General features: G+C 41.9%; 1 protein-coding gene across 24 annotated transcripts in view; it reads right to left on the bottom strand.

Annotated features, from left to right (window-relative positions):
* The window catches only part of ADGRL3 (adhesion G protein-coupled receptor L3), a 515386-nt gene that overhangs the window by 58024 nt on the left and 436798 nt on the right, over window positions 1-20564 (bottom strand). For 23 of the 24 annotated variants that reach the window (XR_009729502.1, XR_009729503.1, XM_061379988.1 and 20 more), the window contains 4 exons: window positions 18851-19059; window positions 18008-18184; window positions 7157-7366; window positions 6433-6653 (listed from right to left, as the gene is read on the bottom strand). Coding sequence is in view for 22 of the 24 variants with exons in the window: in XM_061379988.1 (XP_061235972.1) it covers window positions 6433-6653; window positions 7157-7366; window positions 18008-18184; window positions 18851-19059 (817 nt within the window). In the remaining 2 variants the exon portion in view is untranslated. The remainder of the gene's footprint in view (window positions 1-6432; window positions 6654-7156; window positions 7367-18007; window positions 18185-18850; window positions 19060-20564) is intronic. The other variant, XM_061379993.1, reaches the window with a different exon arrangement.

The raw sequence follows: 20564 nt of genomic DNA, 5'->3' as shown, positions 1-20564 counted from the left end.
CATGAGCTGTTATTTTTTTCCCCTTGCAATGGACTTTGCACCAGGCAGAAAGGTCTGTGCCCCACAGAAGAGACCACCCTGCCAAGAAAATAAAACATGTCCGGAACCTCTCTGACTGGGAGCAGCCAAAATATGAATAAATTAAAGAATGTAGAGAAAGCTTCTCACTTGCCTGCCTGACCATACAAATTTCAGGTCTCATGAGCTTCTCACTTCCCTCTCTGACTATACAAATTTCAGGTCTCATCAGCATTGGAGACCTATCAATCTATATATAATAGTTGTGCCACTATTTGCCACAAATCAAAATGCCATCACTTCCGCAACCATCAGTCCTGAACTGCCTCTGCAGCTGTTCATCCAAAATCGTCATGTAATAGCATCAAAATCTTAATGCAAGAGGCAAACAGGCTTTCAGAGCAACTGCTGGGGAAATCTTGTTTCCTCTTTGGCTACTGAAGTTCAAGGTGATTCAGATGAAGCTGGTATTGGAACCACACTAGTATTTGAGTCTGATCTATTACAAGAAAGGGTTTATGCAATCATGACATCTGTGTATCACCCATAATAACACCTGAAACGCTGCCCAATTGCAACTAGATTTTACAGAGGAATAAAGGTTTCAAGGGTAATAAAGTCCCTGTAAAAAGTCCTTCCCTCCACCCCTGAAAGAAGACACCTGCATAGTAGCAGTTCACACAGTTACATGGAATTTCAGACTTTATCTCCCGAATTCCATAGAAAAAAAAAAAAAAAGTGTAATGAGTTCTTATGCCTCAGTTGACACTTATAAATCAGGGAATACCCAGACCCACAACTTTTTTCTACTGATAATTAGATTGCTGATGTTGGGGCGGGGGGGTGGCGGGGGGGGGGGGGGGCTCAGAGGTGGGGTTTTGTTTGTTTATTTGTTTGTGGGTTTTTAATTAAAATAAATGGAACTTTTTTGCCAGTTTAACTTCCAAAATGTCCCATGCCCATACTTCCAGAGGTGTCAGGAGCAGAGTGTATTTTAATTGCCAAGAAACTTGGTTTTCCTTCAGCACGAAGAGTGAGCCAGCTCTTGGAAAGCCCAGGGAAGAGGAAAGACATAAACCTACTCTTTAGTCCTTAAAGCATGACGGCCAGCCATATGGTCACATCTGATGCAGCTGTTTCTGAATGCATATAGATTGGGATACAAGGAAAATCACTGAAAACTGAAATACAGCATGAGGGAAAAGCTGTGCTGTGCTGAGCAAAAGAAGCGTGAAGCAACTGGTTTCCTTCTCAGACAGCTAAACGGATAAAATTTTCCACCCCATTCCCCTAAAAAAATCTGTTTGGTTTTGAAGCACAATCCATGGCAAGAGATGGATGCTGTGTATGGGAAACAGTGGAGGAACCAGGTCCTGCCCTCAGAATAAGCAGGGAACAGGCAGAGAGCAAAAGGTCCCCTTCCAACAAGAGATGGCTTAATCTAAGGAAAAGTAGAGCTTGCAAAAAATGGAGAAAACTTTTTTTTTCTCCCTCTGCACACTTTGAACAATGTGATGTCATTTCTGTTTGAATAGAAAAATCACCTTTCCATAAGACTGTCTATGAGAGTCTTAGGTGACTAAGCAGAAAGCTGCCTCTAGTCCTCAGAAGGACTTAAAAAAGCTGGGTTTTGTGGTCATCAGTGAGACAACTTTGAACACATTTAAGTCATACCTCATTAAAAATGCAAACTAAGACCAAAACATCAAAACACAGGCATCTCACCAATTGTGTTGAGGAGCTGCAAATTGCTAATCAGACAAGTGCCACACTGAGCTTTTCTTCCCTTAAAAGACAAAAAACCACATGCACAATGAGCTGCATAAATGAGCATCTGAAAACAAGGCAGCAATCAGGCAACTCACTTCCCAAAGTTGCTAATCTCGGGCTGAGATACTTCTGACCCCCCATGCACAGCTGCACCACGAACATGGACTTACTACATTACAAGTTTAGACTCTGCTCCCATTAAGCAAACGAGCTGCTTCAGGGCAGAGTGGATTATCTGGAAATCTGTGGATGAAGGGAATGCTGTTCAAAACCCCATTGCTTATTCCAAGAGAAAAGCATATTCAGTGTTCGTAACAAGCTCCGTGGTGCTGCTTTCCTCTACTTTTTAATTTCCTCTTCCAAAGTGACAAGTTGCCATATTCACCTAAAGCTTTTCTCAAGTAATAAAGACTACAAAGGGTTTACTCTATTTTCTGCATGAAGAGAAATCAAATACTAAACTATCCCTGGTGTGCATTAAATATAACCAATAAACAATCATTAGCTGCCATCGGACCGTAAAATTTGAAGACCCCTAAACACATCATGTTGTTCATGGGAGCTCAGCGGTTTCCTTCACATGGCTATGCAGCCTCCTTGTCTGGGTGCTGCAATGGAATATGTATGCACAATGCCTTTCAAGGGTGCAATATAGTTTCTGCTTTAAGCAGTCTACGGTCTACATTGCTCATGCTTCCTCCTCCAAACACCCAGCACAAACATTGAAAGTTCAGTGGAGCCACCCAAGACAGACCATATTGTTAGAAGCTATTTTCCAAGCAACATTAACATGCATGAAATGTTGGCAGCTGGCTGATGGACTTGGAGGCTGTACACATTCACCAGGCTTTCATTTTGCTTTCTGACAGCTGGATTGCTTACCATGTATATCCTGCTTTATAGCATACCAAAAGGGCGGGGGGGGAGAAACAATAAAGAGATTCCTGTCACGATGAATTTGATCACCAGTGGATGAATATACCTATGTTTTCTAAAATATATTGAGCCATTCAAAGCATAGATGCTTTCCCCTGAGATTTGTAAGAGGCACTGATACGAATCCCCAGACAGTACAGGAATATGGAATGGATTCTTGCTGTAGATTTTGGATAGTCTGCTACCTGAGTGAGTCCTTTCACAGGGAGGCTGCTAAAACCTTAATCCAGCTTTTACTGAATTTTAGACAGAAGTCATTTCCAGACACTAACAACAACTGCAAATGCTATTTCCCCTCTGCATTTCACAGCATTGCTCACTGAAGTGCTTGACATCAGATCTGACCAGGAGATGGATGGATTTGGTTAACACACAGGACTTGGCAAGTGTAACTGCCTAAAACTGCAATTCCTGTGTCTTCTTTATTTTTTGCAGCAAAACCTGAGATGTTGTCATTTAAGACCCAGCATCTGAAGACCTGGCCTGTAAGAAATGGTCACTTGAAAGTTCACATGAGCATTAACAGAATTTCTCAGGCAGTGTTGGGGGACCACACTGTCTACAGTGGGGCTTTCTGCTTTTCACCTTTATTTTAGAAATTACAACCAGAACAAGGTGAGATGCAACACTTCCAATTTATCTGGGGGAAAAGGGCCAAACAGCTTGCTCACATGAATAGTCCATACTGGCCTGAATGGGATGATCTCTTAATAGAATCACTACACTGCTATTTGGTTATAAAAGGAAATTAGTCACCTAATACGAATGGTTTGAACTGCTCTTAAACAAAAAGTAGTAAAAGGAAAAGGATCAATTCCAATCATTGGATCATTTAAGTGTAAGAGAGTATCTTTACTGTACAGCTACTCCAAAGCGCCAATATGAATACTAGGATGGGATGCTTCAGAAAATCACAAGCACCAAATAATGAGCAAAGAAACAGACAGAGGAACAGCTGCCTGTTCCTGGCTATGTAATGGGGACATGTGTTACAGGAGGGTTGGATTTAAAAGGAAAATGAAATCAAGAAAACCTACATTGGGTGTCTAAGCAAATCATTCTGAGATGTATGAATGGTGGCACCAAATGCCAGGCAAAAAACAAATAACACTAACAGCTCCATAAGTCCTGCTTAAACAAATGCAATAAATAATGGAGGAAGGCAAGTAATATATTCCAGAAGATGTTTTACAAAACCCGGCAAAACCAAGCAACTTCTTGCAATCAAATTATGTATGCCTGGCATATAGTTCACTACGAATTCTAATCAGTTCTACCCTTCTAATAACATTACACAGAAAAATACATCATCATCCATCAACCAGATGGAGCATGATAGTTATACAAAACATATTGTATGTTTTTTATTTTCCACTGGAGGAACGTGATAAAATTTTGCACTCTGGAATTAGAGATTATAAATAAATATTTTTGGTTCTGCAAATCTCTGTAAATATTTATCTGCAAAGTATTATATATACATGTTTAATAATGAAAAATACTACTTTATGCTGTGGGAAGGGAGAGATTTTACTGGCACAGACATGGGACTGCTGCCTCCTCAATAAAAAGATAGCAATGTTTTGTTGTTTACCTTCAGTGAATTTCAGCCAAAGTTTCTGCCTCTATCTCCCATATCATGGAAACATTTAGACACCCAAAGCATGATAGTAAAAGGTAGTGTGTCCCATGGAATATGTTTATTTTGCTGTGCTTCAGAAAGGTCCATATATTCATTTAATAGGAACAGAAACATTTTAGCACTGCAAAGCTGCCATGATGCCTCGCAGGAGCTGTGGTTAGGTGTGATGTGTTCCCACTCTCTACAGCCACCTGCTGTGTGCCACTGTCTCCCACAACCTACACTGGTACATCAGCTGTCCATACAAAGCATCAAGAGGGACTTTGCAAAGATGAGGGTGGATGCAAATCAGCTGCTGTCTCATGTCCAAAGTAATACCGTGGACTTGTGGATGTCCTTTTACCACAAGAGGATGAAGTAAGACTTTTTCAACACCCAATAGTTATAGTGCACTGAAAGAGAATGCAGTTAGTGCTAGCTTTCATTGAAAACTAGTTGCAATGTTGGCTTTTCTTGGTAGGCAGCCCAAAACATTAAGAGAGAAGTCAAAAAGATCACTCTGGTACTACAAGCCCTGCAATGGTAACATTGGAGAAGTTACAGGCTGAACAGCGTGGGAAGAAGCCACTAAAACACCAGACTGTGAACCAGACAGGGGTGCACACAACTCCAGTGATAGCAAATCTGCAAGAGCATCCTATCTGGATTTCCAGGGAGCTGGACTCATGGTTCTTCAGCTGTAACATGTTTAAGGCTCAGTGTGCCCCACAGAGGCCACTGTGAAAAGCTAGGTCTTCCACAGAAACACCACTGTAAGAATAAATTTCTCTAAAGGTATAAGACAGGATGTTTCAAGATCTGATTCAATGGGAGCTTATATATGGCTTAAGAGGGGATGTGAATGAAAGAGTTGGTTGGGTCAGAAAGCAGGCAGCAGCTGATGGAAAGAGTCTTCTGCAAAAACTGTAATCAGCTGTTGTATTACTATTTCTTTGCCCCTTAAGCCTGTCAAAGTCAGTAAAACTACTTAGTATAAATTAGTAGAGATTTTGAAAACTTACTGTCTTTAACTGTGCATGCCATTTCCTTTCCACAAACTATGACATTTATACAAATTCAGGTTGCTATTCAGCTACTCATGGGAGGAATGAGGCAAATATCCAGCTGGGATGCAAGCCTACCAACTGGCATGGTAATGGGTCATGAGCAGTTCCACTGCTCTACAGATTTGCTTCTCCAAGGAATCAGGTTGATATATATCAATAAGGTTTCAGGCAAAAATTCTGCAGTTGAATTTAAGAGAATATCAACTAGTACCATGGCCTGACCCAACCTATGCTAAAAAAGATCTTTAAAAACACCACCAGCTCATTGCTATGCATGCCTTCAGATTGAGCCCTTAATTCAATTAAAATGACAGGGGAAAGGCAGCCCAACAACAGAAAGAGGGAAAAAAAAAGGTAAATAAAAAACCCACAATGTTATAAAAAAGTAAATAAAACACACTGTTAGTGCTATTGTAACAAAGCTGGCAAAGAAAATCAAAGGCTTGATTTTTACTGTGTTTTCCATTAGGCACTGTTGCATGATCATCTGAGCTGTGCTTTGATACCAGCTTCAGCAATGTTGAAAACATTTAAGAATATTCATAATGATAAATGATGTAGCTTTTCCAATTTGCAAAGAGTCTAATGCACTCCATGGTCACCATCTACTTTATGTGCAGGCTCTGCTAATTTGATACAACACTTAAAAAAAGAGGAAAAAAAAAGCAATGTTTCATTATCTAAATGAAAAATACTCTTTGGTTAGAGAATAAGGATGACCTTGCTGATACAGTACCAAATTGAGACTTAGGACAGCCACCTCTGCTGATCTTGTGCAATGATGTGATAAAATTTTCCCCAACTGACATCCCCAAGAAAATACCTTTGCAAATAATTTCATAATGAGGAATTTGTCCTCTATTATCATGGAGTGCGTTAGAGACACAAAGATAAAGCAAGGCATGCCTCCTGGCTGAGCTGTCTGCACAAGCTTCCTTTGTCTGCCAGGTCTCTGGGCTCTTTGCTTTCCTTTGTCATCTCCACTCCCATCTCTCCTGACAAGTGCCAAATCTCACTCACACTTTGTCTGTGCCATAGCTCCTGTAGTCCACCGCTGCTGAAACAGCCACAATCAGTGCAGGCATGCCATAGCCAACCAAATAGAAATACTTCCTCCGGGAGTGTTCACTCTCAAAAACCTCCACGAGCATGATGTAGAGCTGCACCCCCTCCAGGAACATCCAGGTGAAAGCTGCCAGGAAGAAGAAGTGCAGGAGGGCAGCAAAGACGGCACAGGCAATCTGCATGCGGATTGAAAAGAGCAAGGGAAGGTGTTTGTACCATGCTGAATTAACGCAATAGTCAGGATTACTCTTACTGGGAAGTTTAATAAGAATGAAGGAGTTCTTCTCCAAGGGAAGAACTTTTATTTTCATTTGGAAAATATTTGTGAACTACTTTAAAACAGATACATCTCTGCACTTATAAACTATATTCAAAGATAGAAAGGCATGTATGAACACAATCTGGCAAATAAAAATGTAAAGATGTACGTAGTATAAATGCACTTTTGCAACCTGCTTATTAAACATAACACCTATTTTACAAATAATGCACATACAGCCTCTGAAATAACAGCAGGCACCTGTATATGACTCCCCATTAACAACCAGGGCCCCAACCCTTCAAGAAGTCATGTACTGAATTAAGGCAGTGATGGAATACATTTCACTGCATGGTCAAACATCCCATATGCACTGAGATGAGAGCCTGTGGCAGGAACAGAAAGTGCTTTGGCTCTTACCGGTTGGTCAGTCCGGTTAATGCCAATGAGGAAGAGGAGTTCTGCCACAAAGAGGCTGATGCACAAGTTTTTGTGAATCGTGTTGCGGTCACTCTGCAGTCCACGGAAGAAGCAGAAGGTGAAGATGCAGATCAGGAGGCAGACCAGTGAGAGCAGGATGCCAACCCATGTGATGAAGTCCAGGAGCAGGTCATGGACTGCATCGCTGTGCTGGAAATAAAACAAATAAACAAATCATCAGTTGCATGCTGCATGACTTCTAATTCATCCCAGACAGAGTGAGGTTTTGTCCGAGGCCCTTTCCCAAATATTTGTAACCAGCCACCAAACTGTGGCAAAGGGGTCCAGTAGCAAAAAGACTAAATGGACCTACACTTGAATCCCTCATCAAGAAAGCTGCAACCTGAAACACAGAATCCAAAGCGTCTGGCAAGTTGCAGGTGCTCTGAACACTCAGACCCCAAAATATCATAGAAACAATTATGCTGCTGTTGAAAATACCAAGATGTCATAGCTAGTCTCATGTGCAGCTCCATCTTTAGCAAGCATGGCAAAGGAGTGTGCACGCACAGTATAAAGAATCATTGAACACTGTGATTCCAGTGTAAAAATGTTTCATGCTAACAACATCGTGCAGATTAGAACCACAAGTCCATTACAACCATTTACCAGCAGTGAAAAAAGACTCTCTTTAAATGTTCACAGAGACATATAAGCTTAGAGCCTTTGAACAGAAAAAGATCACTTAAATGTCTTGCGGGGTTTTTGTTGTGTTTTGTTTTGGTTTGTTTTTTTCCACTAGGGAAGGTGAAAAAAAAGTTTAATTTTTCTTTTTAAAACCCTAGAGCTATATTTTAAAACTCCTGAGAAGTCGGACCGATCTATGGAATGCTACTCAGAAAAAAAAAGACAGACCTTTTAACATTAATTTCCTTTTAAATTGTAACAGAATAGAGATTTTAAGACAGTCTCGAAAGTGAGATTCCCTGTGATGAACTTGTAACATCGTTTTACCCCAAAGGCATGCAAATATGGCCACTGCAGTGGCAACATCAAGCAACCCAGCAACAAAGTTTTGCAAGGGGTAGCATACGTATGCCTTAGTTCTACTGATAAAACACCAGTGGGTTGCTCCTGGGCTTACAGTGCACATCTCTCCCAGAAAAGAGGAGGGCGTTCTGGGACCCTGACACCAATGGTATCCCACCTCTTTATTCCTTATTCAGGCTGAAAAGCTTGCCCACAACCCTCCATGTTTCCACCAGATGCAGTGAAATTAGAGATATCATTACTTATTAAATGTAAATGAGAAATGAGAAATACGTGGTGATACGTGAGATGGCTGCTCAGAGCTAAGCAGCTAGAGTCAGTGAGCTGAGGGAAAGATTGGCTGGAAATCTCTGGGGGCTTTTCAAATAGACCAGACAGGCTTGAAACCCAGCTTTGTGGTCTTCCAGGCTGTGCTATAAGTGGTATTCACATTCCTCTTTACCTCTGGCATTTTGATGACTTAGGCATTATGTAGGCTGGCAAATACAATAGTGCCACACTTCAAAAACCCAGGAGAAACTGGAAACATTTTCCTCCTTGCGGGATAAAAGCCTATGACGGAGGGAAAAGGTGATTAATTTATCCATTTGATTTGCCTGCTTGACGATGATAAAGCCACATCAAATGTCAGGCCTTTCCTGATATACACTCTGCTATGTCAGCACCCGCGAGAAACAGCTCAAATCTTTCAGCTCTTTGGCTTTATCAGCATGAGTGATAGGCATCAAATAATAATGAAAGATGGGGAGTGACTTTCCATTCTGTCTCTTCCATGCTGGAAGTTTTCTCTCCAGGGAGACTTGGAGGTGGAGAGATGAGGGCTCCTTTCTTCAAATGTTCTTGCAGCTCTTCCTGAGTATTTCAAGTACCTAAGGAACTAGGGGTGACAAGGCCAACAGAGAGGCAAGAAATCATTGTGTGCTTACTGTAGATCATGACAGAAATGCCTGTCCTAGCCAGCTCCTTCAGCATCACCCAGAAAACTGAGAAGAGGAAGCACACGTCATTTTCCTGGCAGCCACACATCTGTGTCATTGCAGCTCATCCATCCCTCTTAACTCAGTGCAAAAAAATGTTAATGCAAACCTTGCACCTTGCAAATCATTCTTTCTTTTGTCTGACTCTGCTGGGGAACAGCAGGAGAACATCCCCCTGAACAACCCTGCCAGCTCACCTGATTAGATCACCCTGACAGGCTGAAGTGACCAAAAGCTCTTGGGCTGGATGAGTCAGGCAAGGCAGCTAATATGAGTTGATGCAAGGAGAAAGAAACCAGGCAGACTTTGGCGAGATGGATTCATCCCATCCAGATGGGGCCAACAGCACAGATTCATCTATCTCAAAACAAAGTTAGCTTGGCATAAGGAAAAGCTGAGGTCTTATTCCCCTACATGAGATCAAGCTCTCAAGTCTCAGCTCTTGTAATATATCCCTGCTGACTTTAAGACACAATGCAGGAATTAGGGGTGGCTTTGCTCCTGAAGAGGTATCCTGCCATCTAGGTTCATGGTCTTTCTCAGGGAAAGGGCATTTGCCCACGAAGCTCACCATGCTTAGAAAAAAACACAGTCTTCACTGCTGTATTATTATTCACTCTTACTACTCCTCTTTTTAATATTAATTGTAATGATAATACTTATTTTATGTACATAATACCCATCCCTGGGGTGCTGGGAAACAACCATAAAAACAACTTCTCTCTTATTACAACCTCCCTCTCAAAACTCAACAAACTCACAAAAGAACAAACAAAACAGAATAATAACAATAAACTGGGAACAAGAGCAATTTAAAAAACACCTCAGGGGAAAAATATGAATTTGTAGCTTTTCTAGTAAAGTCCAAGACTGAGCTGGATTTCAAAGGCTGAGTGAGCTCCATCCTGTTTGAGATGCCCTATTTCAGTTGCCACAGCAGACACGATGGCTCAGGGAGGAGTTGATAAACACTGGCATTCTTCCCATGGCAGTGCCAGCTGTCCCCAGGCCAGGCACATCCAGAGCTTTAACACCAACAAGTCCAACAAAAGGAAATTTGCCTGTTGTTGAAGACTGAAACTACGCTGCCATAGGCCACAAAGCAAAATATTATGGGAAAAGGACGAACTGTGGTAATCACTTCTCAATGCCATGAGAGTATCCTTGTCATCACCTGGTTGCTATGTAACAAACAAGGGAGCAATGTACCTGGTTTACACGGTTGGTATATTCCAGGGTCAAGTACGATAAACAAAAGATTTCATACCTGGGTTGCAAACTCCAAGCCTGGTCCCCCACCTGCAGAGACATGCAAGAGGTGCATATTCCTTACCCTGACAAGTACTGTTCAAGCACTCCCTGACTAAGGGATAAAATAACTGATGCATATACTAGCAATATCCTTCCAGCACCCTGCAAGCCCTAGGGTCCCTAAGGCATGCAAAATACATCCGAAACCACCAGTGTATTGATAACAGTCAACTCTTGCTTCTTCATAATCTCCCCAAACATCTGGGCAACTAGAAAAGCCCATGGGAAATACCAGACATCAGTCTAAGGGACAATTTCCTGACACCATCAATCAAACACCTCCCTGCCCAAAATCACCGTGGCTGTCAAGACCATGACATATCATGGTCTTGTCATGACCATTCTTGTCATGGTCAAGAATGCAAGCCAATGAGTTTTGTTACCACTAAGTTACACTAGCTTCCAATGAGTTTTGTTACCACTAAGTTACCCTAGCTTTAGAGGTAAACTGACATGCAGATTACTTTCAGCACAGGAATGACTTATTGAGCAACTGAAAGAAAGAATCCATTTCAATGGATGGGTTTCTATATTAAATACCTTTTACATTTATGATTTAGGCATAAGCCTGACTCCAAAGCCCAGTTAAAGATTTCTCCGGCTTTGGAAAAAAGCCCTACTTTTGCTCCAGTGGGTCCAAGAGCTGCAGGAGGAGAGCACCGATGGAAACCTGTGCAGGACGACTTATGGGAGCCCTGATCACAACCGCAGCAGGGTGGGCAGGCAGCCTAGATATTATTTGGGCTGAGAAAATCAATGAGCAGCTCTGTCAGTGCCTGTAAACCAGAGCAGAGCTAATAAAAACAAATCCCAGGGAATGTCAGCTTATGACAGAATGGCTCTCCCTGAGATGAACAACCATTTCCTTCCTTATTAAAAACATCAGTAGAAGAAAACAGCAGCCAAACCGAGCTGCCAGCAGCCTAGGACCTTTGCCTAATCTGTCCCTCCAGGAACGGAAAGAGTAGTGTGTTTGGGAGTGAAAGAATAAGCTAGCAGTAAATAAAAACACAGTGCCATCAACTAGCTCAGATATGACCATTCAGTGCCTGGTGGGAGCTGGCAGTGTGCTGGGCTGGGCAGAGACCCAAGTGGGACATGTTTGAACTCCTGCATGTTGCTGATTCTACTCCTTAGATCTGTAGCTATCTGGGGCCATGGGGGCTCCCTCTGCCCTTTTTCCCCCACTGCTGTTGTTGAGAGAGGATTACTGCAACAATCTGGCTGCAATGCTTCATGGCTAATTGCAAAGAGCTACTTAAGAGGTAAATGTTTTTGCAGATATGCCAACATCAGCTGGACTACAGGGACCAGGAAGAAACCCCAAGGGCTCCTGCAGAGTGTTTGGGCTGCACATGGCTAGGCAGTCATGACAGGTTTTGAGGGGGCTTTCTCTTCCCTGTGGTCAAAAGGGATATGTGCTGGGGAGATCCCACTGCTTTAGCAATCATCTCCCTCTTCTCAAGGATTCACTGAGGGAGGCAGGCAGCTCTGCTGCACAGCAGACACAGCACCTACAGATCTGGTACATTTCCCCTCTACAAAGGTGATTCTATCATAAGGGGGGCTTAATTCCAACATGAAGCCATTTCAGCCACACCTGAAGAGTCTGCAACATCACACTCTTCAAACTATGACGATCTGATACAAGGCTTAGATCCCTGAGCACTCCTGCAAGGTGATTTAACCACCTTTTCTCTCCTTGCCTTAGTCTTCAGAGCTGTCTTCTTAGTCTGCACAGGTCACACAGACCAATTTCCTCCTCCTCTGTCTTTGTCAGCAAGTTGAAGGCCTCCTAGCAGAACCCTTTCTCTCAAGCTTCTCCCCTAAATGCAACAGCCTTCCAGTGACTGTTAAAAGCAGCAGCCAGCACAAGCCACAGAAATTTCCATAGCCATAATAAAGTGGTATGGGGGTAGATGCGTACAGAGAAATGGGCACAGACCTTACTTTGCTATGTCTTACAAACTCTGTTAGAGTGTAGAGTTTGTAACACATAGTGAGGTGAGGGCATGTAGCAAGAGCCCAGCATTTCTCTCATAATCACCTATACCCAAGGATACCACTGCAACTGAGGTGCAGCTGAGGACAGATTCAGCTGTGGACAGGAGGAAAGGCTTGAGACAATAACTGCATCAATCATCCTGCCCTCCTATGCTGCCTGGATTTAGCATGGCAGTGCAGCTCTGCTTACTCATAAGGCATCTCCGACCCAAGAAATGAGCTATGGCAGCTGTGCAAAACTCAGTGCAGACATCTACCCAGCCAAGCTGCCAGCTTGTTGAGTTCTGGGAAAAAATCTGGTCACAACATTGTCAGTTTCTGTTGTTGCATGGATAGTTTTATGAGCCTGGTGCCAGGAGACAGCTGGTCCATTGGCTCCACCACACCATGGCCTCTACCTTGACTTTGGTTCTCACACTCACCCTGATGTCAGCCAGAAGGGAAAAGGGTAGCAACAAGATATGGGGCAAGGCTAAGTACTTGCAATGGAAGCTACTTGAATTGTTCATTTTGAGACAGAGGATCAGAAAATACTGCAGGGTGATGCTGTCCCCATGCTCTGTGGCACAGCTCCTTATTGTGCAGCTAGATCTGGCTTGCAGATTGGAAAGTCGGAAAGGGCAATGCTAAGCAAATATGTACCCCTTAGACTAGGGGGAACGAACAGGCTCAGAGTACATCTTTCTGAAGCCAGGCTCTAGATGTTTTCAGGTTGGACACCCAAAAGTGGCTACCTGAGAAGATCTGGGTCAATGCTTTGAGAAACACACATATAAGGACCAGCAAGATGTTCAGCCCTGCAGAGCTAGCAACAGTAAGACACAACTAGGGCTCAACCAAAACCAGCGTGTGTCAGACTAAGGGTGGGCAAGCCAAGAAAGCCCCTTGAGTGACTTCCTGCCCACCTAGACAAAAAGCTTAAGCACTGCTATAAGGTACAACATTGAACCAATCTTTAATGGTTTAAGCCCAGCTGGTAACTCAGAACCTTGTAGGCATAGATTACTTGACCTAATAGGCATATTTGACCTAAGGTATAATTAAATGTGCTGTTTACAATTCCTTATTCTTGGAGTTCATAAAATCTCATATTTCTGTTCCTAACACAAGTTCCATTACTGCTGTATTTTGAATTTTAAAATCTGATTGAAGAGAAGCACATTTAATAACTTTTATGTTTAATTAAAATAGTTCTTATTAAAACCACATTAGAATAAGTTACTTTTTGCAATGTGCAATATATCTCTTTTCTGGTTTATTTTTTGTTGTTTTTTTTTTGTTAGTGTTAACCTCTTTGATTGTATAAAACAATTTGTCTTCCAAAACTCATTACATAGCAGTTTCAGCAGTTAAGGGTGGTTTTGCAATCCTGCACCTACTTCTGGTTTCATCCACTATTGGTCAATCCCACAGTGCTAATATATGGGTAAGCCAGCACTGTAACAGCTTCAGCTTGTTCTTTATATCTGAAATGGCTGTACTGCTTTAGGCAACAGACCATTGCATTCCATTTAGACTTCATATATTTTTATTCCTTTCTCACCTTACTTTGCCTTATGCTTCCATTCCCCAAATAATTAGCAAGGTGTAATGTGTTTATGGTATAGAATAACATCTGAAAGCTTCCAGTTAATTGCTACAGTTAAAACACACACAGCCCCTCCTTGTTTTACTTATTTTTAAAAGAAGAGTAAGCTCTGGCATTCACTACATAGTGATATGCAACATTTATCTACCCTGAAGTACCTTTGCTTATTCTGTTTTGGATGATTTTTTTTAATTGTATTTTTGCCACCAGCTCTGAACTTGTTTTCTGTCTGAGTATTTTTCCCCATGGTACATTTAAGATGCATCTGCTATAACTAATATGATGTAAAGAGCAAGCTTATATGAAAAACAGCTTATAAATTTAGAATGATTCTGCAGCAATTACATAGGTAGAATGGTTTATTTAAGAATGGCTTTGTCCCACAGCATGGAAACCATTATATTTTTATAACATTTAAGGATCTTGCCTAATAACCTCCTGATTCAAACAATAGATAGATATTTAACATAGACCTCATCTATGTTAAATATACCTCATAATTTAACAAAATATCTGTAGGATCATAATAATTTTCCTATAACACAAGCCAAATGAACTTCTTAGCTGAACAGTGATCTGTTTCTGAGTCTTAAAATTTGTTTCCAAAGAGAGGTTCTCATTTTCCCTTGTAAATTGTCCAAAAGGACAACAAATGCTGCAGTTCTGTAACGAAAGCCAGCCCTTGCCAGGAAGATGTATCAGCAAGATTCAGCTCACAGGTCATTATGGTCCTGCTGTTTTCTTCCCATGCTAACTGGGGTTCTGACAGCAGCCAAAGGGGTACCTGCGGGTGCGGGTCCATCGCTTTTCCCAACACCTATACATCCTGCCCATTTGCACAACAGGCTCTTTATTTTGGGCACCATTATTTACACCACTGAAATACGTAATTGAATAGGAAACTCTAAGCCCAACTAATTTAAACAGGCAGGAAGCATACTCAAATTAAAATCTCCTCCTCTTAAGACTGGCACTGAACCCAGAAAATTCTGCTCTTGAAGCACACCAATAAATCCCTGCCACCGTGGTAAGGTAATGTCATTTTCTGCCCCTTTGGACAAAGACATATTGCTGTTTCATGCTAAAGAGCCAGATGACCATCAATCACCTCCTCAGAAGTGCTACATTCCAGCTCCACCTTGCCACAAAGGTTCCGCTAGTAATTAATTAAATCCCAGGCCATAACACACAGAGCAGTCACCAGGGTTTCCTACAAAGAACACAGTCTTTGCTATCCTACCAAGGAGGGAGACCATTCATGACCAGATGTGACACTTGTCAAATTGATGCTGGCTTTTGATTAAGAAGCAGGACACCGATGTCTATTTCTCACAATGCCTGGTGTTTGGTCTCATTAGGTAGGGTGCTTACACCAAAGGATGCTCCCTCTATCCAAAAATCCAACAAACTGAAGTCAGTAAACTACAAATCTTAATTACAAGAGAAAATTGTTTCTGTTGCAAAAGTACCAGAATATTATTAATTATTATGTGCACAACAGTCCTCCTTAAAGATCCTAGTCACTGGCCGGAACACTGCTGTAAGAGGTCCTGCACCAGCTTGCAACATTCTTTCCTCACAGATCTTTTCACCTCCAAGAAGACAGAAAGATCTTTGAGGCTAGAAACGCCTTTTTGTACAGGACACAAAACAACAAAATGGCTCAAAAAAATGCTTACAAAAGATGAGAGAGAGTCAATAAATAACAACAACCACCATTTATTTTTAAACCTCCACCTTTCCAAAACAGCAGGTATTCTGCTGCCAAGACTTCAAAATCAACTCATTGCAACAGCAGAAGCGATGTCATACAAGCCACTTCCTAGATTTGCCAAGCCATATGGCCAGTTCCACCAACAAAACAGAGTAGGATGATGCCACCAGGAAGAACAAGGTGATGAGCAGCTGGAGGGAGGAGTTGCAGATGTTTGCAGGATACACAGGTACCTTTGTCCTCAGACCAGGATGATCGCTAAAGTGGACATGCCAGAAAGCTATCAAGTTGCATCACAACAGTCAACAAAATTGAGTCAATTTGGCTCTTAGAACAATGGTATTTTGGCTGCATCCAGATGATAAAATATGACCTGAAAGTCTTGAGGACACTCATTAATGCCCAGAAACACCCACCAGCTAATAGCACACTGGCTCAGCATTTGAAAAGATTCCAGCTGTAGCTCTTTCAAACCTGCTGGCTGAGCACGGACAAGCAAGGGTCTCACATTCTCTTTCTGCAAGATGAGATAACACCAGCACTACTAGTCTAATGAAGTTTGAGTGAAATGCCATGCAGACAAGGCTGACCTAGTTGCAGTTTGAGAATAGGCTTGTTCTGTACTAGCCTGTATCTGCACCCTGCAGTAGGGGCTGCCCTCATTCACATCAGTGGAGTGGAAAGCTATCTGCATTTCCCAGGTGCAACCTCCAACTTCAGTGACTCAGGTATATCTGTTAACTCCAGGCAGCTGATAATGAGCCAAACACACATTTCTTTTGAAAATTCAAGTAGTTTTAGGAAACTGGCAAAACCAGACCTGGACTGCATAATGCCATTAACATGTAAACTTGTGCTCTGAATAAAACATTTCTTCAGACATCTCCCAGGATAATGCCACAGTTATTTAATGGTATGTCTCCTGGACTGATAGTCCTGTAGAATGGAATGGATACATCATCCCACAGCAGCAGCAGATCTATCCTGCCCCTCTCAACTGGACACAGCTGCTGTGGCAAATGTGCTGCCAGGCTCCCATTTCTTTGTGTTTTTTTTTTCTAAGATTTGGTCACGCATGACGGTTCTTTAATATATACATTTTATTGCAACCCTTCACATTCCTCTTCAGATTATCATGTGAAAGAAAAATATACGAAGGAGTGACACTGGAAGAACAGTTGAGAGAAGATCTTTTAAAAATATAATAGCTGCTGCAGTTATGTAGCCATGAAAGTGGCTCTGAAGCCTTCTGTCTGCATGGAAGACGCTAGATCCATATTTAGGTCAGAGCCATGGATCCTGCTGTAGTGCCAGGCACATGAAAGGGAGATACCGCAACACAGAAAATCACTAAGGCAAAATGTTTTGGTCATCAGGGCCTTTCTTTTCTGCAGCAGCTGAGACCGTTCTCAACCAAAGACAGCAAAGACAGCTCAGGAAATGGAGGACCATCTCAACCATTCTCCTGTCCTTGGATAAAATCCCGTATGTGCATGTCACTCCCCAAGCCACTCCTACCATGATTAACAACTTCTTTCAGGAGTAAATTCTTTAGCTTCAGTGGGGATAGCCATGTCAGAAACCAGAATTACATCATGGACCTAAATGCGGGCAACAGAACTAGCTAACCATTTAGTTTTGGGTAGATGTACAGGACGGTATAAGGAGTTCCCTGTGTAGCTTGCTGTCACACAGAAAATGTACCTTTTGTCCCTAGCTGGAATCTGAAAAATACTTTCGGTTCCACACATGCACCTCGCACAAACATGTACAGCAGTGTATCTGCACCTGTTGCGAGCAGGACACACAGATTGCACTTCATGAGGCAGGCATTCACACTTCTGTCTCAGCATTCAGGGTGCTCTCTACTCCCTGGTGCCCCAGTGAGGTCCTCATGAGCAAAGCCCCAGCTAGGACATGTTCTGCACCAGTAAGCAAAGGATGTGGTAACAGCTAATTCTGCTCACTTATCATCCTCAGCTCAGAGCTGACCATGGCAGTAGCTCAAGACAGGCTTTGCATTGGTGTGACTATCTCCTGTTTCACCATATAGCAGAAGGATGCTTTATACCAGATGGTTTCTACTGTTAGAGTTACAGTCACGCAGCAATTTCCCTGCTCAGCTTCATTTGCAGTAACAAAATGATGTTACATTGGCCACTTTTCCTGCCCAGTGCACTGGCAGCCTGGGAATCGACAATGCCTACCTTAACTTCCACATGTGCCATCAGGACCGCAAAGTTCGTTAGGTGATTGCAGGAGCATGTGGTGTGTGTCTTGTTCGTTGTCAGGAGGCGACACCCCTGGGTGGACCAGTACCCTGTCATTGTACGCTTTGTATAGCTCCAGAATGAACAGTTTGGATTGAAATTTTCTTCTGACTGCTGCAGGGAAGAAATGAATAAATGCAATAAAAATGATAGGGTTTCACATACTTCTAAATCCGCTATTTATTTTTTTCCAGAGGCACTTGGTAAATCTCACCCTTTAATTTTGGATAAACAGTCAGCAGTGGTTTTATACGTCAAGTATTACTTGCTGATACCAACAAGTTACATTGTTGCTGCTCTCTTTGCTAATGCAAACTTAGTTCTTTGTTCTTGATTAATTTCAGCCATAGACTAAATCCAGCTCTTCAAAACCAGATTGATTCATTTGCATTGCAGAACAGAGAAATTAATTGCTTTAAGCAATCAACTTTTGCAATGCCTGTGCTTGGCTAACAGGAGGACTATCTGTCCTCTTTCGCTGCAATTCCACTTTCCTTTAATATCCCCTGCCACCATGATAAAATAATATTATGGTCTAATATATTGGTAGTTTTTAATTACAGAATGACGTGTGTCAGCATCTGAGCAATGGGCATCAGTTCGAAGGAGACTACTTTTATTAATGCAGCATAAAAGAGATTCTTCATAAATAACACAAAGTGCAAAGGAACAAATGTATAATTCAAAATCTAATCAAGGACTACTTGAGGCCCCACATGAGCCAACTTTTGCATCACTCTGTTTTAGGAAAAGAAAAAAGTGCTTTTCAAACTCACTCACCTTGATGTGCTTGACAGTAAACACCACGGGATCAGCTAGGTAAACCTTATTGCTGAACTCTTTGTTTATTGCTGCTGTGATGACAGGGGAGTTGACAATGACAGAGTGATTAGTCGACATTGCTTCTGTTCCCAACTTCATGCTGGCATTCTCCGTGGAGAGGTAAGTGCCCAGGTTATTGTACAGCACAAAAGCTACCCTGATTTCACCTAGAAGAGTAGTAAAAGGTTAGACATCCAGGTCAGTGCACTGGTTTGGTTTGGTTTCTTTGTTTTCAGATGAAAAATATCTTCTCTTAACCAACTTTGAAACTTTTATGAGAAAATGTGAAAGGACCAAGATGTGGCATATGGAAACTCACCTCCTGTCAATCCTAACGAGCACCATGAGGTGCAACAAGTGGTTCATGGATAATAAGGGCAAGAGCTGCCTCTCTTAAACTTCTATAAGCAAACAGATTGGCAGAAAACAGAGAAGGTGGGCTTGTTTTTGGCATTAGTTAGTGTAATTAGCTCCAGAGAAGTGAGGCCAGGTGGCCCATTTCCCACCTGACATAACACTTTGTTCTCCAGGCTATGCTTGGGAAACATATTTCATTCTGGCCTGCTGCACAAAGGCAGTATAAAACTATAATTTAGTTTGTTAATTAAGACTACCTCAGAAAAGCGTGGGGACAAATCTGGGAAAAGGAATCCAAAATTGTCCAACAACTCTAATCTCATATGAAGGATAAAACAAAATTGCAGAAATTTCATTTAAAAATGTACTTTTTTTTGTTAATTGGCCTATCAGATATCCCCTCTTCCACAAAAAAATATCTTTAGGGAACCTGCAGAAAACCCAGGCTACCAGCCAATTGTTTTTAACTGAAATCATCCAGTTTGCCTTCTGTTTTGTATATTATTTCACAGGCTACAAATAAGAATTGAGTGTGATTAGTTTGCCTTTATATGCATCAGTTGTGGGAGGGATTTTTTTGTTTCTATAGGAATCACCCCAGCTTCTGAGGAAAGTAAAGCACTGATAACTCCGAAGGCTCCTCTCAGTCTAAATCCTTCTATGATAATTTTATTTCTAGCTCTTTGACAACCTCCAGGTGGGTGCCAAGCTGGTGAAAATGGATGGGGCTCTCCTGATTTGACTACATATCCAGCAACACCATGCTTAGAAATAAAGACTACCCCTTCCTCACTGCCATCACAGTTTCTCTTTCCCTACAAATCTCCAAAGCCTGCTAGTGGCTCCTTCCCCACTGGAGTTTTGCTATGTATCTTGGATTTTATACTGCCTCTAAAGAAGCACTTATCTTTAAATTCTACATGCAAAAGTACCAAATTCCATCAAGAAAGCTGATGGCAAAATTTTCTTTCTGAATCACCAAACTTTTTTCTCAACAGTTGTCAGAAATTATTGGCAGTTTTAGTGTATCTGGTCTGACTGTAATACTGCCTAATCATTCCATATTTTGCCTGGAGTGACCAAAGCCCCTACTAGAGTGTCTTTGCCCTGTACACAGGTTGAATTTTAAAGGAGCTCAGACAAAGGGGCATGTTAAGCCCATTAGTAGAAAGCCTGGGGGTTTGATTTTGGTCTGCAGCAGAGCTGTAGAGATCAACAAATATGTCTGTACAAATTCCTGGTCTGGAAATAAATGGCTTGGCAGCATGAAGACTATTCACATACAACATCAGCTTTAATTTATGCTCTATCAGGA

The sequence above is a fragment of the Neopsephotus bourkii genome, unplaced genomic scaffold (genome assembly GCF_033783945.1).
Source record: "Neopsephotus bourkii isolate Nb327-2 ecotype Australia unplaced genomic scaffold, CSIRO-AGI_Nbou_v1 NB_1781, whole genome shotgun sequence".
Taxonomy (NCBI): domain Eukaryota; kingdom Metazoa; phylum Chordata; class Aves; order Psittaciformes; family Psittacidae; genus Neopsephotus; species Neopsephotus bourkii.
Note: the sequence above shows the minus strand (reverse complement) of the source record. Positions and strands in the feature narration are given on the sequence as shown.